Source organism: Arachis stenosperma, chromosome 8 (genome assembly GCF_014773155.1).
Source record: "Arachis stenosperma cultivar V10309 chromosome 8, arast.V10309.gnm1.PFL2, whole genome shotgun sequence".
NCBI lineage: Eukaryota > Viridiplantae > Streptophyta > Magnoliopsida > Fabales > Fabaceae > Arachis > Arachis stenosperma.
In genome coordinates this window covers 21,954,315-21,978,797 of record NC_080384.1, presented here as the reverse complement: position 1 = coordinate 21,978,797, position 24,483 = coordinate 21,954,315, and the positions used below count along the sequence as shown (strand labels likewise).

Below are 24,483 nucleotides of genomic sequence, written 5' to 3'. Positions count from 1 at the left end.
ATTTATTATAAAATGTAATTTTATATTAGTTTTTCATCATAAACAGTATATAAGAATTAAAGTATTCTTCCTTTTTCCTTTGATTTTTATTATAATCCTGAGATAACCAATTAAAATAAAAATAAATTAATATAACTATTAAATTAATTTTTTTATAATAATATTATTAAAATTTATAATTAAAATATCAGCAAAATATTAGTTGGAGAACGAGAACAACAACAAAGTCTTGTCCCACTAAGTGGGGTCGGCTACATGAATCAAACGACGCCATTGTGCTCTGTCATGTATCATGTCTACAGAGAGACCGTTTACATGTAGATTTCGTTTGACCACCTCATGGATAGTCTTCTTTGGTCTTCCTCTGCCTTTCGCCCTTTGTTCATCTTTCATCTCATCCACCCTCCTGACTGGATGTTCTATCGGTTTTCTTCTGACATGTCCAAACCACCTAAGACGCGATTCAACCATCTTTTCTACAATGGGTGCTACTCCAACTCTCTCCCTTATATCTTCATTCCTTATTTTATCCAATCGCGTATGACCACTCATCCATCTCAACATCTTCATCTCTGCCACACTCAGCTTATGTTCGTGCTCCCCTTTAGCCGCCCAACACTCCGTACCATACAGCATAGCCGGTCTTATAGCGGTGCGATAGAATTTACCTTTAAGTTTTAAAGGCACTTTTTTGTCGCATATAAAACCAGATGCACTCCTCCATTTTGACCAACCTGCTTGGATCCTATGATTTACATCCTGTTCAATCTCTCCATTATCCTGTATGATGCACCCAAGATACTTAAAACTTTTAACTTTTTCTAGGATGTTTTCTCCAATCTTCACCTCTATATTGGGGTTTTCCCTTCTCAGACTGAACTTACATTCCATATATTCCGTCTTGCTATGGCTTATGCGCAGACCATACACTTCTAAAGCTTCTCTCCATAACTCCAACTTCTTATTTAGGTCTTCCCTTGACTCTCCCGTAAGGACGATATCATCGGCAAAAAGCATGCACCATGGCACAGGCTCTTGGATGTGCTCTGTGAGTACTTCCAGGACTAATGTGAAAAGGTATGGGCTTAAGAATGATCCCTGGTGTAATCCTATACCAATAGGGAATTCTTCCGTCACACCACCTTGAGTCTTCACACTAGTTGTGGCCCCATCATACATGTCTTTAATTGCCCGAACATATGCGATCCTTACTCTCCTCTTTTCTAAAACCTTCCATAAGACCTCCCTTGGTACCCTATCATACGTTTTTTCCAAATCAATAAACACCATATGTAGGTCCCTTTTACTACTACGATACCTCTCCATCATCCTTCTTAATAGGTATATCGCTTCAGTGGTAGATCTTCCTGGCATAAATCCAAATTGATTCTCTGTTACTTGTGTCTCTTTTCTCAACCTCCGTTCTATCACCCTTTCCCATAACTTCATAGTATGACTCATAAGCTTAATCCCTCTATAGTTTTCGCAACTTTGTATATCCCCTTTATTCTTGTAGATAGGTACCAAGGTGCTCTTTCTCCACTCATCAGGCATCTTCTTTGACCTTAAAATCTCATTAAAAAGCTTGGTTAACCAGTTGATGCCTTTTTCTCCAAGACCTTTCCAAACCTCAATCGGGATATTATCGGGTCCTACTGTCCTGCCATTTTTCATCTGCTTTAAAGCCTCTTTTACCTCGAGGTCTCGAATCCTTCGATAGTAGTCAAAGTTTTGATCTTCTTCCCTTGTGCATAATCGACCAAGGCTCGGAAGAGTCTTCTGTCCCTTATTAAATAACTCGTAGAAGTAACTCTTTCACCTTTCATTAATCTTCTCCTCTTGAGCCAACACCTCTCCATCCTTATCCTTTATGCACTTAACCTGATCCAAATCTCTCGTTCTTCTTTCGCGACTCTTTGCGATTCTATATATACATTTTTCTTCTTCTTTTGTGCCCAAAGACTGGTAGAGACCCTCATATGCTCTTGTTTTTGCTTCACTTACAGCCACTTTTGTCTCTTTCTTAGCCGCCTTATATTTTTCCTAATTATCTGTATTGCGGCATAAATACCACTCTTTAAAGCATTCCCTTTTTATCTTTATCTTTTCTTGTATACTCGCATTCCACCACCAGGACTCCTTGTCTCTTGGTCCTATTCTTTTAGATTCACCAAAACTTTCTTTTGCTGTTCTTCTAATAACTTCTGCCATCTCCCTCCACATCTCTTTCGCGCTTCCGTTCCCATCCCACTTTGCCTCTTCTCCTACCCGTCTTAGGAAGTTTCTTTGTTCCTCACCTTTCATCCGCCACCACCTCGTCCTTGGGTTCTTCGTATAATATCTTTTCCTCAACTTTTACTTGACGCGAAAATCCATGACGAGCACCCTATGTTGTGTTGTCAAACTCTCTCCCGGAATAATTTTACAGTTAATGCAAAATTTTCGGTCGACTCTCCTCAACAAGAAGAAGTCGATTTGAGAGCTTGTCATGCCACTCTTATAGGTTATAAGATGTTCGTCTCTCTTTTTAAAACATGTATTTGCGATGAGAAGATCAAAGGTTGAAGAAAAGTCCAAAATAGTTTTACCCTCGGCATTGATCACCCCGAAACTATGGCCTCCGTGAATACTCCCATATCTAGTCACTTCTCTCCCAACATGGCCATTTAAATCTCCTCCTAAGAAAATCTTATCTCCTAAAGGTATGCCTTGAACCAAACTCTCTAGATCCTCCCAAAACCTTATCTTGTGTTGTTCGTCCGAACCCACTTGCGGTGCATAGGAGCTAATCACATGGAAAGCACCTCCCTCCACCACAAGTTTGATAGAGATGATCCGATCTCCCACCCTTTTGACATCCACTACGTCCCTCTTCCACTGCTTATCCACAATTATTCCAACCCCATTCCTATTCTTCACCTTTCCTGTATACCAAAGTTTGAAACCAGAAGTATCCAACTCCCTAGCCTTTGCATCAACCCATTTCGTTTCTTGTAGGCACATAATGTTAATCTTCCTCCTTGTCATGGTGTCCACCACCTCCATGGACTTTCCTGTTAGAGTGCCTATGTTCCATGTCCCAAATCTCAACCTTCTGTTGCTTCGACCTTTACCTTTTACTTTGTGAACTAGCTTATTTACCCTCATCCGTTCACGAAAACGCGAGAACCCTTGCTCATTTAACACTATATCCGGGCACCGATGCAGCGGCTCTTGCTTTGACACCGTACTCGAGCCATACGATGCGTTGCTTCCGGGCAACGACCTAGCTTTAACGCAATAATGTCTTTGATTCATGTCATGGGGGTTCAGCTATATTTTTATGTTGGTTGCCGAAGACCTAACACAACCCTCTTCCTTTATCCGGGCTTGGGACCGGCTATGTACCGCAAGTGTAACATAGGCGGAGTTAAAATATTAGTTGGAGAAATTTAAGAAAAAATTTTGAAAAAAATTGTGATAATAAAATGTGTGTAAGGTCTAAGCTTCATTCAATTCTGTTGTTTTTTTCCACCTCATCTCATGTTTCTTCGAACTTTCTCCAACATATTTTCTTGATGTTAATCCTACAAACTAAATTGATATTCCCGTACTTAACATTATTTTCATATTCAATTTTCCTAACCATGCCTTCTACCTCAGAACTACTCTCTCAAATGGGTTGATTGCGATGAGGAAGAAGATGGACCCCAAATAAGCCTCCACCTATAATGTTGAATGCTCTAACTTGGGCAGCTCACATGGGATTCAGCAGCAACTTTAGGTACCAAACATTGTATGGGTGTTAGTTCTGAGGATGATCAACAATGTCCTTGGAGGAATGTCCTTTGTGGTGTTGGCAAGGTTAACAGGAGCACAAAGTGTTGGCCAAAAGGAACAACTACTGTGGAGATTGGATTTGCTTCTGAGAAGGAGAAGTTGGTGGAAAGGGAAGAGGAATTTCAGAGCAGTAACCAATCAGCATCATCAAAGTGATTCTGAAAATCACTCTCATGTTGTTGCTTGTTTTCCAAGTAGTTTATCTCTCTTTTTTAAACCTTTTGTGAAGGGTTCTTGGAAGAGGCTTTTCTTCTGAGTTTTCTGTAGGTCCTTTTCATTTTCTTCTTTTCTTATTATTGTTACTATCATCCGAATGTCATAACTTTGAGAAAACTTTTGAGGTAGCACCAAAATAAGTGAGTAAATGAAAAAGGGTAGATTTGAGATATTGATAATGTGTGATCCAAATTTTGTGGCATTTCGGTGTGCACGTTACATTTTTGGTTTTTAGCTCATTCAATTAACATTGTTCCCTTGCGGTTAACTTTGGATGTATTTTTTTGACTTCAAGTGACATCTACCTACCTATAACTTAATTAGTCTTTTAAAAGACCCATTCTGTAGCATCATCTTATCAAGACAACCAACACAAAAATCTACTCTCATTAATATGATGGGAGTATTAAGTATTAACTTCAGAACAAATTGAAAAGGAAAATTCCAATTTTGCAGCAGCAATTTCACCAAGTGCACTTTCACATAGGTACTAGCGGAAATAATTGTGCATATATAACACCTTATTTGGTTGGTATACTACCAGAACAAAACCTCCTGATCTTGCTAAGTGAAGTCAGACATTTGGTTGGTATACAATTAATTAATTTGTTTTATGTATTGTTAACACAGTAACAAACTACTCCATAGATCTTGTTGAACATGGTCAAGGAGACAAGAGAATTCATATATGATGATATATCAAAATTCACAAGATGCTATAGTATTAGCGAATGGGCCATCAGCACCATGCGATATCAGATCTATATGTCACAACACCTATTGAGAGAGGATTAAAAAGAAGAAAAAATTACCATTTCCATCTTTGATAAAACTATATATACAAGTAAAAACTCGTGTATGACACATAAGGCACATGTTCTAAATGAAAACTTGGCTCAATTGAAAATCTGATTTCATCTTTGACCTCTCTCTTTCCACATCCTTCATTGACAATCTCTCCAAATTTGTGAAGCTATGTCTTGAGACATTGAACTAAAGAAATGCATATTGCAGTTGCAGGAACATTAGAAATCAATATTGCACGAAATGAAGCATAGTTGTGTTCTTATCTTACAGCTTCAGGTGCAGAATTGCAGTACAGTGTATGCAAGCAAACCAACCTAGTGAAAGTTAGACACAAAGTAGCAAACCCCATACCAAGAATGAGGCCACATGTGCTCTTCCTCTTATCCAAACTAAGGGCTCTCTTAACTACAGTTCCAAAGCTCGGGATCAATCCACCACAAGCAAGAACCATTATATGATCAAGGCCACTATAGTCAATACCGGTGAGGATAGCCCCTATTGCTGATATTGGACCCATAAATCCGATTATGGCGGCGGAGGCAAGGGAACCATGCCAGCTATCTGTGGCACCGAAGATGCAGCTAGCCACGGCTGCGCCTCGGGGGAGCCCATGTAGGGAGACCGGAAGGACCATGTGACGGCCAAGTCCGTATGCTTTTGGTGCAGCCACTCCCAATGCTAGTCCTTCTGCCAAAGCGTGAAAAGCGACTGCACCGCATGATATGAATGACTGAAGGGTGTGAACACTAAGTGGGAAGCCTGTAAGTGTAGGCAAGTCACCACCCGAGGTTTTTTTGGATGCCATCTTCAATACACTTGAGGATGTAAAATGGACCAATGCAGCCCCCATTGCAAGGAGCAACATAAAGGGAATAAGTCCTAATTTTGAAGACAAAATAAGCTGGACTGGTCGCCAGGCTCCAAGAACAAAAGCAATGCCACAACCCGTGCCCATAAGGAGAGCATGCTGGAGATGAAACACAAGAGCAAATGCAACCAGGATAACTCCACCAAGTAATGGCCCCAGGCCAAAAAGTAGTGAGACAAAGAAGCCAGAAGCATCCTCAGAGCTGTAAAAAAAGAAATCAAAATTCAGGGAAGGAAAACGAAAAAGATAGCAGACAGAATACGAAAGAAATTCTATTATTTTGCAGTATTTGTTTTCAAATTTTAGCAAAGGATGGATGATCAATACTAATTGTCCAAGCCAGAATCCAAACAAAATAATACAGTTGATACCCCAATAGGAACCTGTCCTCAACAAAATAAAAAAATTCAGCAAACTCACTTGTAGTCATGGGTGAAATTCTGAAATAAGGTGCTTAGAGCTTCCATGAATGCTACAGAAAGGGTTGCTGCTGATGCAACCTGTGAAGCTGAGGCTTCCTGAAATTGAAAAGGGAAGAGAAATTAATATTGCATATCTATAAAGCATGTAGGACTTGACGGACAGATCCCATTTGCATCCCCACCCAGCACATTTTATGCTTCCTAGTGAAGTTATTTGGATCCCTCATTTGTATAGAGATGTTATGCTAGTAGGCTGAGTTGAAGTAGACCTAAAGTATTTATTAGTATAAAGAAAAGAATTATATTATGTAACAAATCATCTCATATCAATAATTCAAGGCTTCTCTTGTCCCTTTTTCTTCTTTCCGCCATAAATTTCTAGTCACTGCAAGCTTACTAAAAATCTCATGAGCCTGATTGCTTAGGTTTTAGGAGACTTCGTTCATGACACCCGCATCCCAAAAAAGAGGACAATGCAGATGAAAATATCTATTGTGTAAAATAATAAATTGCTAATAACCTTGAATGCATCAGGAAGAACTTCTGCAACAACCATCCAAATCATGCATCCAGCAGCAAATCCAGTACAAAAAGGAAGGAACTTGCTGAATGCATCAGCACAAATAAATGAAGGAACAGCTACAATTGGCTGCATCAACATTTGAATAAGAAGTTAAGCAACTAAAGTCAAAGACAAGGTTAAACATTTGCAGTAGACTATAGAATTATATGCCTACTCTTTTGGGACTTCAACAAAGAGTGCATATCAAAGACCAAAAGTTACAAGCAAAGTTATATTATATAATTCAAAAGTGATTTTAAAGATGCACCTGAGGTAAAGAAGTAATTACACTCCACAACATAGCATTTTGCGGAGAGACACCCCTTGATGCCAGCACCATGCTCACCGCTAATCCCTCTGGTATGTTGTGTACAGCAATAGCCAAAGTTACCAACAGTCCTTGAGAAAAACCCTTTGAGCCAGCAAAAGAGACGCCAACCCCAGATCCCTCCCCAAAAGAATGGAGAGTCATTATTCCAATCACAAGAACAACTTTAGCTGCATCTGCACCTTTTAAATCCAGCATGCTTACATCCCCATATTGCTCAAGAAACTGAAACCCGAGAGATTATACAAGAAGTATCAGTAAACAGAGGCACACAGTTACACCAGGCATAAACTTTCTTTTATGCTAAAAGTAGAAAGATAGTGATAACAATCCGAATGGATCCTCTCAATTGGTATATGTCAAGTGTAGATTTCCTCCATTAATCGTACAAGGGCTGACCTTGTCAATCAATGTTGAAATCTCACACTTGACATGGTAAAGTTATTACTGTGAGGATCTGCTCCCCTGATATAATATGAAATGATTAACACAAAAATTGATTATCACCTTCTTGCATAGCCAAATAAAGATTCCTCCAGATAGAATCCCAGTGACAACCCAATTTCCCGCGCCAAATTCCTGCCCTTCCTGTACGAGGTCAAAGCTTGCAGCTAACATGACACCTGCAGCCATTCCATTGCACAATCCAGCCCACTGCGGATCAAGCTCCACAAAGAAGAAGGGCACAGCACCTAAACCAGTGGCAGCTGCCATTGCCAATGTAAATAATGCGACTGTAGAAATAGAAACTCTATTGTTTCCACCCTTCCTATTAGTCTTCATAGTATTACCATCCTCAAACTTAAAGGAACCCTCACCAGTTCCATCAAATACATTGGCTCCTACATCCTTATCCGGGGCAGATCTAACTATTTGTGAAACTCCTTCAGATTCGGCGTTTGAAATGCCAAACAGAAGAACGCTTAAGACTAAAAACAACAAGGTGACGCATAACCTAAGCTTCAGATTTGGAGCCATGTGCAACATTTAACCCCTCTACCCAAATAAAACTGTCACACTCTTTATGCCACCAGCCCCAACTCAAAATCCTCCAAAAGCTACAACTCCATAGCCAATGGAGGAAGCACAACACAAGCTTCTTCAACCAGCTTAATTGAGAAAGCAGTTGTTGATATCATCATCAAAGTCAATGCAATTCGAAAAAGTCACCTGAAATGCATAATGCAGCTAAAAATTGATACAGGGTACTAGCAATTTAAGGCCATCCTACCTACACACACAAGAAAATGAAAAAGGAATTATTAACACACTCAAATTCCAATTCTAATAATATGGACAAGCAGTGTAATTTATTTCCCAAATAGAAGAAGAACCAATAATATCATATCATATCATATCATATACAATTAAACCCAATTAAACCCACCAAAAATTCACAGTCATTATCTCAAACAGCCCCCCATCCCTCTAAAAAAATCCAAAAAAAAAAAAAGCTTTTTCCCCCTCTAAAAAGGATGGAAATTTTAAGCCATAGTTGCAGAAGGTGAAGAAAAGTGAGAATCACATACATGATTGGGCCATTGCTGCAAAGCGGCAGAGAAAAGGATATACGAAATGGAATTAAAAAGAAGTGAGAGGGTAAAAATAAGAAGAGTGTGGAAAAAATGAAAACCCTAATTGAGTAGAAGAAGGGAGAATTATGAGAATTGAGGTTAAAAAGGAAGGAATTGAAAGAGAGAAGAAGATGTTTATCTTCTTGCTTTGTCAACAGTGACTAGAAAGGGAAAGGGAAATTAAATTTCAGTTTTCAGGGGTTCCGAAAACCAGCGACTTAACGCACGCAGAAAACGCATTGCAGTTTGCAAGCTTATACGCTGTCTCTTGTCTTCTTACCAAGGTTCTGAAGGTTCTGAAAATCAGACCCATTTTTAATTATTAGTTTACTGATTTAATCAATTTAATTGTGATTTAATTAGAATAATTATTTTATAATAAAATAATAAATAAAATAAATCATTAAAAATATATTCAAATAATTTTATTGTTAATAAAAATATATTTAAATTTTATTATTATAAAAAATATTTTTAAATAATTTAATACAAATATCTTTAAATAATTTTAAAATATGTTAAAAATATCTAATATTAAATATATATTCTTAAAATAATATTTTAAAAATTAAATTTTGATATAATTTTTTATAAATATAATTAAAAAAATAAAATATTTTTATTTTTAAAATTTAATAATTTTTTGTTAAGTATATATTTTTTTTATCAACCACTAATAATATATATATATAAATAAAAAATTTATTCAATTTTTTTGTATGTGTTTTTTAAATAACTATCTAAATATTTTTATAAAATTTTGGATTAAATACATCAGTAATTTGTCAAATACAAATAACGTTTGCTACTTACGAAAAAATAGTACTCTTTTTTAATATTTTTGTTACATTTTAAAATAATTTAAAAATATTTTTATTAATAACAAAATTATTTGGATGCATTTTTATGATTTATCTTAATAAATAAAATATAGATAAATATCCTCAAGTCCTCCTTGATTAATATTATCATCTATAACTGAAATTACAAATCCTAAAAATAATAACTAATAATTAATTATTTAACGCTCGTTATACTTATAGCACTATTGAACTCATAAACTATTTTTTGGGTGACTAAATTCATAAACTATTGAACTCATAAAGAGAATCACAAAAATTAAGAAAAAATATTAAATTAACTAAACCAAAAACAAATATTCAATCATCTTCACTCATCTAGTTAATGCTTAATAGACTTAATTTAATTCATCTGTTTTTTTGTTGAACTAAAAACAAAGTTAAACAATTTATTCCTTTTCTAACAAAGCTGATCAATTTATACTTTTTTTTATTGAGTTAAAAACAAAAAATAACAAGTTATATACCATCATAATTTAACAAAGTTTTTAGCATAATTTTAATAAACATTAACAAAATTTTCATAAATTAATAAGGATTATCAAAATTTTCAGCTTCAAAAATTAAAAACAAAAAATTACAGTAGTGAACAAACTCAAAGTATGAACATTGAACACAAAAAATGATTTTTGAACAAATTTTCGATAGCCATTAAAAAACTAAAAAATAAAGAAGAAAAAATCATTTCTGAACATTGAAGAATGAGGAGTGAACAGTGAACATTGAGGAATAATGCATGACATAAAAAAATCGGCAAATAATGCATGCATACCAATCTATGCTTATATAATTTTATCAGCTTCATATTCTTAAAACTATGTATGTACATTTTATTTGCCTTTGCTGATTTTATCGCGCCTTTAATCCATTCATTAACATTTTAAAATCAAATCAAGTACAAAAAATGGGTTTATTTTATTTCATCAAGAACACAAAGTTTTAAGACATTCTCATGTGTCTATTTGCATTAAAATGAAAGATGATAAGGTTAAAAGTTTTTGCAACCAATATTAAAAATTTGAAGCATAAACATGTTGGGTCACCGTGGGGAGTTCTTGACCACTGAAAAAATTTTGGGGAGGAATCAAGTGAGATAACACAAGATGAGAAAACACCACATCCAACTCAAAACCTTAAGGTGGTCTGTCATCCTATAAATTTCTCACTCTTCTATGCTTTCTTTGATGTGAGACTAATTTTAACACCACGGGACTCGCCGCCTGGACTACCTTTGTCAGGAAGACAAGGCTTTCGATACTTAACCTTGAATACTCCTTAAACCAGACCGATTAACCATCGGCTCTGATACCACTTTTGGGCCGCCGTGGGGAGCTCTCGACCACCGGAAAAATTTCGGAGAGGAATCAAGTGAGATAACACAAGATGAGAAGACACATGTGAAGTATCAGACTAGTGATGAAAAGAAAGAGATTTGAGGATAAGAACTGTGAAAGAAGAAGAGAATTGAAGATGATGTAGAATTGGAATATTTGCATTAATGATGAAAAACTGACTTCTCTTATAGGTTGCTGTGATATTTATAACAGCAGCTTAGAGCAAGTGTAACTTACTTCTCTAACTGTTTCTAACAAACTCTAACTAATTGCATGTGCACTCTCAATACCACTAACATCAATCTGACTACTTGAGCTCTTGGGGTTTGTCATGAAAAATCTGTTGATTACCCTTAGCTGTGTTCTGAAGCGCTCAAAGTTCTAACTAGGAAGAGGTTTTGTGAAACTATCTGCCATTTGATCTTGGGATGGGATGTGAAGTATGTTAACTTTCTTTTGAGCAACATGATCTTGCACAAAATATAGATCCAATTCAAAGTGTTTGATTTTGCTATGAAGAACTGAATTTGACGCTAGTAATACTGCACTCTGACTATCACAGTAAAGGTTTGGTTTGGTTGAACAGGAAACTTGCATTTCACTCATCAAGTTTTGAATCCAGATGATTTCAGTTAAGCTTGCTGCTATACCTGGATACTTTGCTTCTGTGGAGCTTCTTGAGACTGCATGCTGCTTTCTGCTTGACCAAGAAACTAAATTTGGTCCAAGAAAGATGCAGAAACCATTGGTGGACTTCTTGTCATCAACATTTCTGCCCCAATCTGAATCACTAAATCCATAGATTCTGTTTTCATTTGACTTTTGAAACCTCAAACCATAGTTAATTGTCCCTGCTAAGTACCTTAGGATCCTCTTTACTGCTCTCCAGTGACTCTCAAGAGGGTGATACATAAACTGAGAAGCTTTGTTTACAGCAAAAGAAATTTTAGGCCTTGTAATTATAGCATATTGAAGGCCACCAACTACAGACCTGTATAGGGCTGGTTTTGAAAAGGCTTCCCCTCCATGTGCTGATAATTTGAGACTTGACCTTAGAGTAGGCACCCCTTTGGCATCCTTCATCCCAGCATTTGTTAATAGATCTTTCAGGTATTTGGTTTGACACAACAATATTTCATTGTCACTTGTTCGAATTGCCTCAATTTCGAGGAAGTAGTTCATTTTTTCTAGGTCCTTCAGTGAAAATACATCATTTAGTTGGTGAATTAAGTGAGAGATCTCAGATTGGGAACTCCCAGTGACATGGATGTCATCCACATAGACAAGAATGTAAATTACGGAGGAGTTGGTGACTTTGGTGAACAAGGAGGTGTCAGATTTGGTGTTAGTGAATCCAAATCTGTTGAGGGTGAGCTTGAGCTTGGTGAAACATGCACGAGGGGATTGCTTTAAACCGTATAGAGACCTTTGGAGCTTACAAATATGATGAGGGTGAGCAGTGAAAATGAAGCCTTTGGGTTGAGTCATAAACACAGTTTCCTCTAAATCTCCATTGAGAAATGCATTGTTAAACTCAAACTGTCTGATTTTCCATCCCTTGGACAGCGCTAGACTAAGTACAATTCGAATTGTGGAGGGTCTAATTACTGGACTGAACACTTGATCAAAGTTGACTCCTTCCTTTTTGATGAAAACCCTTTGCTACCAGCCTTTCTTTGTATTTTTGAATGCTTCCACCAGGGTGTTTTTTTATGCGAAACACCTATTTGCACCCAATGATAGGTGCTATGTTTAGGGAAGGCTCTGGAACTAGCTGCCACGTTTGATTCTTCATCAAGGCATCAAACTCTTCTTGCATTGCCTTTTGCCAGTGGGGGCAGCTGAGAGCATGAGCAACTGTTGGAGGCAGGGCGTTATGAAGATTAATGACAACATCTTGAAATACTACTGCATAAGTTTTTGGCTTGTGAATGCCTGACTTGCTTCGAGTCTGCATATGGTGCCCATTAGTAGAGCGAGGTGGAAGGAGCACAGTATCAATGCTACCAGACTGAGAAACACCTATACTGAAAGATGGGTCACTAGCAAAATCATTAGCAGGATAGGGACAGCAATAGAATTATCAGATGCAGAAACATGTAAAGTAGATAATGAAAGAGATATACCATTAACAGAATTGGAAGTATCATGTAATGCATGCAAAGATGAGACAGCGACGGGAGGTTCCTAGGGGATGGTAAGGGACAGAAACAGGTGTGGCAGGGTTTGTGTGAGGCTGGTGAGCAGGCGCGTAGGGCGGAAGAGGATGAACAAGGTTAGGTGGGGTGGTGGTGATGGTAAGGGGGGAAGATTCAGGTGGTGAAACTGAGGAGAGGGATGAAGAGGTGGTGGTGCAAGAAAACTAATGATGCAGAGAGGATTAGGATGAGAGGGACGAGGTATGGACTGGGGTTAGGATATTAGAGTTGATTGAGTGGAATGAGAATTAAAGAGGTGATAGTAAGAAAATTCATGTTCATTGAACAACACATCTCTTGAGATGAATTCTCTGCCGTTTGGTGAGAGGCATCGGTATCCTCTATGGTCTGATGCATAACCAATGAAGATTTACTTGTATCATCTATGGACAAATTTATGAGTGTTATATGGTCTAAGGAAGGGATAACAAGTGCAGCCAAAGGGTTTGAGATGGGTGTAATCAGATTTGGTATTGGTGAGGGCTTCGTGCGGTGATATGTAGTTGAGTTTGGGTGTAGGAAGGATATTAATGAGGTAGGCGGCTGTTAGGGCTGCTTCTCCCCAAAAGTTTAAGGGTAGATTGGCTTGGGCTAGGAGGGTTAGAGTGGTTTCGGTAACGTGTCTATGTTTCCTTTCAACTGAGCCATTTTGTTGGTGGAAGTAGGGGCAGGTGAGTCTATGTTGGATTCCATTTGTCTCTAGAAATTGAGTGAAGGCTGTAGACAAATACTCCCTTCCATTGTTTGTTTGTAAGGCTTTAATCTTTAATCCAGTTTTGAGATCTAATGTTGTTTTGTATTTTTGAAAGGCATGAAACACTTGTCCTTTTGTTTGTAGCAGGTAGATGCTGGTGTATCTTGTGAAAGCATTAATAAAGCAAATGTAGTACCTGCAGCCTGTCTTGCTATACACTGGCGCCGGCCCCCAAATGTCAGAAAAAATGAGATCTAAGGGTTCATAATTTATGTGAGAATCAGTGTGAGGTAACTGATGAATTTTCCTAATACAACAAGCATTGCACAAAGTGGGATTAAGATAATCTTTATTTATTGAGGCATGATTAAGAACATTACATTGTTTCATTACAATAGAGGCAATTTTTTTCAAATGGGTGCCCAAGCTTTCTATGCCACAATTGAGTTACTTGACTTAAACTTTTACATGCAATTTAAACTTCTACATTTGCTATTGGGCTAAGTACAGACTCAGAATCTTGTAACTGTCTAACATGACCAATGAACTTATTTACAGACTTTTTTGTGTTTTGTATAATATTTTCTTGCTTATTTCTTACAACAAACATAGAATTTTGAGATATAGTAGCAGAAGGTAGTTGTTCAGAAATTTGTTGTAGTGGCATTTGCTGTGATGTTGTGGAGGATTGAGAAGTAGAGCTAGTGTGGGTTTTAAAGTTGAGTTTCTTTATTTTTGAGATTTCTTGAGACAATTTGAATTCCTTCAAATCTATAAAAGCCATCTTTAACTAGTCCTTGAAGTAATGTCTTTTTTGAGATCTGACATTTCACATTACACAAATAAGGCCAAAATTCAAAGAACACACAATTGTCTAAAGCAAATTTGGCTACACTAACTAAATTTTTGGATATGGTAGGGACATGGAGAAGGTTTTGCAGGTTAAAGTGTCTTTTTGACAGTGATGCATGCATTAATGTACTTCCAATATGTTTAATGTCCATACCTTGACCATTACCTCCGAATACTTGCTCTGAACCTTCATATTCTGCTCCTGCAATGAGGTTTCTTGGATCATATGTAATGTGATGAGAGGCACCAGAATCAGGGTACCAAGCTGTGTCTGAAATTGTTGACGGTAGTAATAAAAAGGCATGAGGATTTGAAGTTGTAGCTGATGGCTCTGAGGTTGATTGGTGCTGTTGGGAAGGTAATAGGGAGTTTGAACCATTGTGGAATGCTAGAGAAGGGGGTTGGGCTAAGTTTAGGGTTTGCATTTGGGGATTCATAAAATCTTGGTTGAAACGATGGTAACACTGGATCACTGTATAACCAAGCTTTCCACATAACTGGCATTGTAGTCTGTTGTCTTGCCACCACGACGATCTTTCTCCTCCACCTCTATAATATCCTCTACCTCGAGAACCTCTGAATATGCCTTTGAATCCGCCTCTGTTGTTGTAGTTGTTGTGATTGCTGTAGCCTCGTCCTTGTAATCTTTCTGGAGCGTCATTACTCTGAGCGAGGTTAACTTGTACTGAGTCAAACTATGGTTTTCGAAATCTTTCAAGTAACTCTTCCTGAGTTAGCAATTGAGCTTCAAATTCACTTTCCGACATTTGTTCAATCATTGTTGTGGCTATTGTGATGAAAGTGCTATATTCCTCGCTGAGGCCTCCTAATGCAGCCTCGATATACTTTTCCGTTGTGAGTGGAGTCCCTAGGGCATTTAATGAATCTGCTGCTTGATTGATTTTGGCCATGTACTCTGAGATTGATGAACCTTGCTACTTGAATCCCTTTAATTGAGCCTTCAATTGCTTGATTCTTGATTTAACTCGAGTTTCAAAGAACTCTTCAAGAACGCTCCAGATCTTATGAGCGTATTCACATTCAATTACTCGATTCACAAAATTTGGTTCCATAGACGTTGTGAGCCACGCAACAAGACATTGATCTTGAACTTCCCAATCTAGGTATTCTTGAGTTTCAATGCCATTATTTCGATCTGCCTCTGAATTGAACCTTATAGGAACTTTCCTTGGATTGAGATGATTTTGCCACTTGTTGATCTTGATGCATGCCAGTGCTTGTTTCTTCCATGCTTTGTAGTTGTTGTCGTTGAGTTTGATTGCAGAAAAAATTGCAAATGCGTTCTGATTTAGCGAGCTCATTTGAGCATTGGTGGTGATTTGTGGTGTTGATGATGATGTGTTGGCCATGGATCTGCTAGCTCTGATACCATGTTATAAGAGCAGCTTAGTGCAAGTATAACTTACTTTTCTAACTGTTTCTAACAAACTCCAACTAACTGCATGTGCACTCTCAATACCACTAATAACACCACATCCAACTCAAAACCTTAAGGTAATAAATTAATGGGTCTTTCATCCTATAAACTCCTCACTCTTCTATGCTTTTTTTGATGTGAGACTAACTTCAACACTCCTCAGACTTGCAACATTAATAAAACAGTCAAATAATAATGATTAATTTAAAAAAAATAACAATTAGAATGTAACACACACTAAATAAAGTGTCGAAAACACTGTCCGTGCCTCCAGAAAAGGCACACCCCATGTTTGATTGAATAATAATAATAATGATGATGATAATGATGATGATTATTGGATGTTTGTATTACAAAAATTTGTGGTGGAGATAAAAAATATTGTTCTAATTTACGATATTTCCATTTTATAAATATTTTTTTTTTGTTTGAATGTCAATTTTTTTATTATGCACGTTTTTAAAGTATCGAAAATGTTATGTATTTTTTATCCCTATGACATTCGCCGAATATATTTTTTATTCTTATTGTGTTTTTCTTTTTTAAATAAGCATTTGATTGTGATTTTTTTTTGTCAGAATTGTAATTTATATTTGGAAAGTTGAAGCATTCCAACAAAAAATTATTAATAAGGCCTAATGAATAAAGAAAATTCAATCCATCTTCTCAAGAGGCAAGACACTATTTCTATAAGGCTTGCATCTATAAATCTAACTTTAAACAATGAGCGAGTTTGCAGCTAAGGTCTAACTCAATTGGTTAAACCATATGCCTTTTAATATGCTGCACCCGGGTTCAAACTTTGGTGTGTGCACCAAGTGTTAAGTTATCCAATCCACTTGACCAAACTTAAAAAAAAAAAAACAACGAGCGAACTTTAAATAACAGGCCTCCCTTAACTGCAACAGTTCACTGTACGCCTACAATTTTTGGAACAAAATGTTCCGTGTCCATACAACGGAACATCTTCGATTGATCTTGATATATAATATTCTAAGGTTTGAGTGTATACTCTACTAATTGATATTTTCTCTTTCCTTCTCAACATTCATCAAGAATATTTTGATTTTGTGATTTCTATTGGCATGTGACAGTACATGTTTTTATCTTTTACAAATAATTAGAAGTATATTTCAACTTTTTTTTTAGGATTTTTGGGATGTATAAAAAGGGTTAATTAAAATTTAGTTTGTTATTTTTATTGAGCAAACTATTTTAAATAAAAAAAATCTTGAGCTCAAAATTCTGAGCAGAAGGACCCATTATAATAGCAAAAAAATAAAGTAATTGGGGTTAAAAAGAACGACGACCACAAAATTCGTTGAAATATTATCACCCCTTAAATGGAGTTCAGATTCACGATAGATTAGTTCTTAATATGTCAGGTTGAAAGATATCGTGAGTAAAAAAAAAGTTTAATAATATATGTAATTACTACTGATTAACTAAACCAGAATCAAACCAATCTCACCATATATTTACAGAGCATTTTATTAATGTTTTCATGAAAAAAATATATTATAATAAATATCAAAATAATTTGGAGGAAATAAAAATTTGGTATTATTTTTTTTTTAATTGAAAGTAAATATATGTCTGAACAAATCTTATTTTAGTGAATAAATATTTATTTGAATGTTATTAATTATAAATTTTTTTATCTATTTTATAGTTTAGTATATTTATGATAATTTTTTTAAAATATTTTATAGTTATAATTTAAGATTTAGGGTAAAAAAATTATAATTTAAAATCTGAAATTTAAGATAAATAAAATAAATTATAAAAAAAATTAATGTTGGCAAGTTGATTATCTAACATTATTAATTTTATTTAATTTTATTATTAATGAAAATCTTAAAAACTATCAAATGTTATTAATAAAATTTTTATCTTCTCTGTGGATTAAAAAAAATTAATCCTAACAATTAAATTTAAAAAATTTAAAGAGAAAAATATAAATTAAATAAATAATATAAAAATAAAATAATTTATTTTATAGATTAAATTAAAATTTTTTTATTTTATTATTAATTACTAAATCTCTTTCTCATTTTCAATTTCATCAATAAATTGACAAGATTCAAATCCAAAATCTCTCGCTGAGAATAGAGAGATTATACCAATTAAGATATAATTTGTTAATCGTTAACAAGTATACATATATTTTACTATAAAATGAAGGTGGAAATAACATTTTTTACTATCCGAACCCGTACTTATTTATTTTTATTTAAAGTAGTAGGTCCATCATAAAAAATTTAATAAAATAATTTAATTTTACTTCATGTCACAAATTAACTAAGTTGATGATCTAATTGTTAGCTATTAGTTTGTATTGAGGATTTGTCTTGTGCATGATAACATATTAGTTTTTAACTTAACGATTAAAAGATACATAAAAAATAAGACAAATTTTATATACCCAAAATCAAACAAATTCTTCGCGCCTACGAACTTTTTAACTTCAAGATTAGCATTGGTGTAACTTAAATTTAAGAATAGAAAGATTAAATCAGTAAAAATAGATCAATGCTATACTAATTGCTAATGATCTTTTCAGCTGGCGCATTACTCACTATCATCGCCATCACCAAACAAATGTTAGACGAAAATGATGTTTACTTAGATCTTTATCTTCTAACATGAAAACAACATAAATTCTAGAAGTGAATTTTAATTTATGAGCATATAAATAACCACATTTTTATGTTGGTTAATGGTTAGTTCCTTCCCTTTTTTGTGTCGTTACCTTATCTAACTCACCTGATACTGATAAAATCTCAATTTAAGTTTCTTCCATTGCCATCACCAAAATAAGTTTTAGATGAAGATGATGTTCACTTTGGGATCTTCATAACAACACAAATTTATCAGCATATAAACCGCCATAGTTTTATGTTGGTTAGTTCCTTCCCTTATTTGTGGTGTCACCCCGTATAATTGGTTCGATAAAGACAAAATCTCAGCCTAAGTTTCTTCCTCTTTTCTTGCATATTTTCTTCAACTATCGACGCTTAACAGTAACACATATACTTAGCTTCATCAATTTAACGGTTCTCTCATTCATAGTAAACAGCCATATATATACATAGAGAGTGAAAGAATAAATGTGATAGATACGAGGAGAGTGAAGGTTCTCATCAAAAAGATTGAGAACATAACAAAGTGAAGGTTGCCATAACAAATTCCTCGTGCCTGCTAACTTTTTAACTTCTAGATAGTAGCATCCGCGTAACTTAAGTTGAAGAAGAGAAAGATTAAATCAATAAAAATGGATAAATTCTAGTGCTAATTGCTGATGATCTTTTTAGCTGGCGCATTACGCATTATCATTTCCACCACCAAACAAGTTTTAGAAGAATATGATGTTCACTTGGATCTTTATCTTCTGACATGAAAACAACACAAATTTCAGAGTGAATATTAATGGTTAGGCATATAAACATCCACAATTTTTACGTTGATTAATGGATAGTTTCTTCCCATTTTTGTGGTGTTACCTTGTCTAACTGGCCTGATACTAAGAAAATCTCAGTTTAAATTTCTTCCATTGACATCACCAAACAAATTTTATATGAAGATGATGTTCACTTTGGGATCTTCAGCTTCTGAATATGAAAACAACATAGATTCGGAGTATTAATTTATGAGCATAAAAACCGCTATAGTTTTATGTTGGTTAGTTCCTTCTCTTCTTTGACATCACCTTGTTTATTAATTGGTCTGATAAAGACAAAATCTCAGCCCATGTTTCTTCCTCTTTTCTTGCATATTTTTCTTCAACTATAACCGCTTAATAGGTAACGCATATGCTTAACTTTGTCAATTCACATTCTCTCATTCATCGTAAACAACTGTATACACAGAAAGTGAAAGAATAAAGGTGATAGATATGGGGAGAGTGAAGGTTCCTATCAAAAAGATTGAGAACATAACAAACGGGCAAATTACATTCTCTAAGAGGAGGAATGACCTCGTCAAAAAAGCTTATGAGCTTTCTATTTTCTGTAATGTTGATGTTGCTCTCATCACGTTCTCCCCTTCTGGCAGACCCGCTCTCTTCTCTTCCAGTGCAAGGTTCAATTCTTCACTACAAACATTCATTCATTCTTATGGAGTCATTATTAAGTACTCTGAGTAGAGTACAATAAAATTATTTACTTTTTTCAATATTTTATACCACATGCGCTAAAGAATTTTATCATAAATACTCAACTTTATAATAAATACTATTGTAAGAGCTATAATTTATACTCTGAGTGTCTGATAATTTATCATTTTTATGTAAAGCACATTAGATGTATTATAAATTTATAATAGCACATCCATGACTAACTTTTTTTTTTCTTTTAATATATGTTTTGAAGCTTTGATGAAATTCTAGAGCGATATATTAATCTTCCACCACAAGAATGCCAAAAGTAAGATTCTTTTACTAAAATTAAAGTAAATTATCATTTCTACCTATAAAAATTTAGAACGCTGATAAATCTACCCACGAATAAGCAAAACTACCATTTTTATCCATAAAAGAAACTCCGCAGTTTGAGATGCAGGAATTTACTCCCGACCATAAAATCATACGAACAACCAAACCCGACTTCAAGCACCTCATCCTTAACCTCATAGTTCTCTTCTCATTCATTCTAGTTTTTTCGTTCCTATGAAAATCCATTGAATTCTACCGTGCTCCACTCCCCTTCGATCGAATTGAATTCTTCTCCTTGCAACTAGAGTCAAATCCCTTACTTCCCCTGCTGATTTCGAGCTATATTCGTCGGCGTCAAGACTTGGTCGGATCCTGGCGGCGAACATGAGAGTAAACAGTAAAGCGACAGAGAGAATCCCAGCACGGCAGAAAGGTCTGTTTATGTGAGAATGAAACCAAGTATGGATACAATCAACATGGAAGGTTTGTGAACAAAGAAGCAAGGTTCGAACATAATCATCATCTTCGAATTCGAAGCAGCAAATGGCACAGTCGTCGGGGCGTGAAGATGAACGGCGAGAAGTATCATTGAGTTTGCTGGTGTATAGGACAACATAAGAGATAAAGGAATGGTTTTGATGCTGATGACAATAGTGGTGGTGGTGATTGGGGATGAAAGTGGCGGTGAAAAAGGATTTGGGTGAGAATGGTAGTGTGGAGTAAAAAGAAAAGTTAGGGTTAAGTTATATTAGAGGTATTTTGAGGATTTCAAATAACTTTTTAGGGTTCGGATAGTTTTGTTAACAAAAGTCCATCTTTCATTAGTAGAAATGGTAGTTTTTCTTATTCGTGGATAGGTTTATGAGCGTTCTAAACTTTCATAAATAAAAAATGGTAGTTTACTCCTAAAATTATATAGTGAAATTTTATTTTATTTTATTCTTATTTTTTGAACTAATTTTCTTTTTCGGTGGTGTTTGACGCTTTCGCATCTCTTAAAGAATCTATAACCAGGAGGTAATAATATAGTCTTGCATGGCAATATTTTAAGGGCATTGCTAGGGTGATGAACGCAAGTCTCTTCTTCATGAGATAAAAGTAAAGTGGCTGCTCGTGCTTCGAGACGCGTGTGAGTCTAGTTGGAAGGAGCATAGACAATGGAAAATGGATCCTCTTGAGTGGAAAAAACACTTGAGAGAATAAAGTGTGATCTTTCATCTTTAATTCTCTAAATAGGATCAAAATTAAATAGGAAAGAAAAAATTATAAAGGATTAAATTAAATACTGGATAACATCTAATTTTTTTTCCACTTGAGAGGATTCACTCCCCAGACAATGTATCTGCTATGTCAGAGAAGTCAGTATTTGCCTTTCTCTAAGGTAAGTGGTACTTAACATTAATGCTATGTTGATAATGATAATTAGTTTATTGGGCCATTTTTGGTAGTGTTAGCTACTTGTACCGTTTTCTGATTGTAATGTTAGGTTTAAATTTTAACTCTCTATTTGAATCCACTCAGACCATGATTTTTGGAAGGAAGACGTAGTTTTAAGCCAAACAATATATGTTTTGGGTCAGGAAAAGATAATAATTATATTTATAATTAAAAAAAGAAAACAATATCAATGAGAAGAATAATATTAAAACGAAATGTGAAAAAAAAAAACACACTTGTTACTTGTTAGTGTTTGAAACAATGTTGTGAAGATTGAAGAGATAATGTAGCGTTCTAAGCTTTAGGGTACCTTCTGTATCGCTTTTGGCCAATGAAATCCAAAAACAATTAGCCGTCCTTATATTTTTCATTTTTCTTTTTGCATTAATTTGTATTAATAACATTTATATGTACCAAAATAATTAGAAAAAATATTTATAATAAAAAATTAATCTATCCTTTAAAAACATATTCTGATTTGAATTTATTAAATTATTTATAAATTCTTGAAGTTTAAGTACCAAAATTTTATTTAACTGATGTTGGTTTAAAATTTTTTAAAGTTGATCTTAATTTGTGTCCAACTTAATAAAAAAAAAAAATTATACATGCTTAAAAACGCCTAAATATCATCAGGTATCTGCGTGTGATGCTACGCATGTCATGCGTCGTGCAACAGCGTACTCTATGCCACTTCTTGACCAGAGAAAAAAGTTTTCAAATATTTTTATTTTAAATTTTATAAAATAACGTAAAAATAATAAAATGATAAAATCATATTTTTCATTAATTTTATGTTTTTAATAAAATTTTTAAAATAAAAAATATTTTCAAAAAATCAAACTAAATTACAAATCTTAATCCCTAAACCTTTCCTAAATTCTAAATCCTAAATTCTCAAGAACATATTCTAAACTCTAACTCCCAATCCAAAATGCATCAATCCTAACTTAATCATAAACCATAAACCCTAAATTACAAATCCTAAACACTCAATCTATAATAATAATAATAATAATATCGTATTATATTTATATATTATATATTATATTTATTTATTTATTCATTGGGTATATTTTTCACTAAATATATAATACTATATTTATTTCTAATTTTTAAATGAATTAATGAAGCATTTTTTGCTAGACACTTAGCCGGTCATTATTTTAGTTTTCAAAATTTTCGTCAGAAATTAAGAAGAGTTGAAAATCTAGAAATGTTCTTTCTCCATCTGAATAGCTATATAGTTCAAAATGTATGTGCTTTCTTCTTTTATTGTTATTTTTTATAGAAGGTGCTTTTTTCTTTATTATTATTTTTTTTGGACATCTTTATTTTTCAGACATCTTTAATTTAAAAATAATAATAATAATATGCTTATTTTTTAATTTAAAAGCTTAGTTTATCAAAATTAAATAAAATTATTAATTTAAATTACATCCATTTCAATTTTAATTTAAATTTTCTATAAACGTAAATTACTTAAATAAAGTTACATTAATTAAAAAATAAAAACAAAAATAATTATTATTCATTTCACCCAATACAATTCACTGGTTTCACCATAATTTTTAGGTTAAATTTAAAGGAGAAATTGAAATTGAGATATTAAGTTTATGTGATATATTTGATATAAAATATAGTTATATTTTAGTTAATATTTTACTTAATTTAAAATAAATATAGATATAAAATGAGAATGCTTGTTAAAATATTTTTAATTATTAAAAAAAATATTATTAAAATTTTAATTTTTTTTCAAAAATGTTAGTTTTTGTATTTCAATTTTTTAAAAATATTAAAGTAATTAAAATTTTGTATTTTAATTAAAATTTTAATTTTAATCTCTAATCATTAAATATAATATTGAGTTTAATCTCTGAAGTTTCGATTCCAATCCTAATATGTGTCAATATACTTTTAAGTTTTAATAGTACTCATTAGGGGTGTAATAATCGGCTCGGTTCGGTTCGGTTTTGGACCGAAAACCAACCGAACCGACCTGATCGGTTCTTCAAAGAGACCAACCATTCGGTTGGCTGCAGTTTGAGCAACCGAACCGAACCGAACCAACAGCGGTTTGGTTCGGTCGGTTTTTTCAGTTTTTTTATCCCTACTTATCTGAATTTAAAATGCCATAAAATAAAATTTAAAACCTTCAATAAACTAGAAAAACAAGAATTTATCACATCCAAATCCAATACAAATTCAACTTAATTAAACATAAAACAAAGACAATTAAAAATGTCTAGCAAAACAACAAGGTTAAAGGGTAAATGTGTAAAAACAAGGTTTCTTAACCAATATTTCGGTTCGGTTCGGTTTTTACTGAGCCAACCGAAAACCGAACCGAACCGATCGATTTAATTCGAAAAAAACCAAAAAAAAAACTGATTTTTTCGGTTTTTCTTTCGGTTGTTGTAAATTTCGGTTCGGTTTTGCGGTAAAATTCGGTCCGGTTCGGTAACTTACACCCCTAGTACTCATGTCAATGCTTAGGTTACTCCCAATGTTAGTTTTTTTTTTTTTTTTTCTCTTCTGCCTCCTAAGTCCTTCCACGTCTCTACTATATATAAAAAAAGGAAACAAAGTCCTTTTCCCATATTACATGGTCCAATTAACTATGTCTAATATCAACATTT

General features: G+C 34.2%; 1 protein-coding gene across 2 annotated transcripts; it reads right to left on the bottom strand.

Moving 5' to 3' along the window:
- Nucleotides 1-4,757: 4,757 nt before the first annotated feature.
- Nucleotides 4,758-8,863, bottom strand: LOC130945096 (putative zinc transporter At3g08650). 2 transcript variants are annotated; one of them, XM_057873772.1, is made up of 6 exons: nucleotides 8,552-8,863; nucleotides 7,530-8,253; nucleotides 6,963-7,247; nucleotides 6,653-6,781; nucleotides 6,131-6,228; nucleotides 4,758-5,912 (listed from the first exon to the last, which is right to left on the bottom strand). In XM_057873772.1, the coding sequence occupies exons 2-6, from the start codon at nucleotides 8,007-8,009 to the stop codon at nucleotides 5,102-5,104; spliced, it is 1,803 nt and encodes a 600-aa protein (XP_057729755.1). In that variant the 5' UTR covers nucleotides 8,010-8,253; nucleotides 8,552-8,863; the 3' UTR covers nucleotides 4,758-5,101. The 2 variants fall into 2 exon arrangements, with proteins under 2 accessions (XP_057729755.1, XP_057729756.1); XM_057873773.1 differs by having other exon boundaries at nucleotides 7,530-8,192.
- Between the last annotated feature and the right edge of the window lie 15,620 nt (nucleotides 8,864-24,483).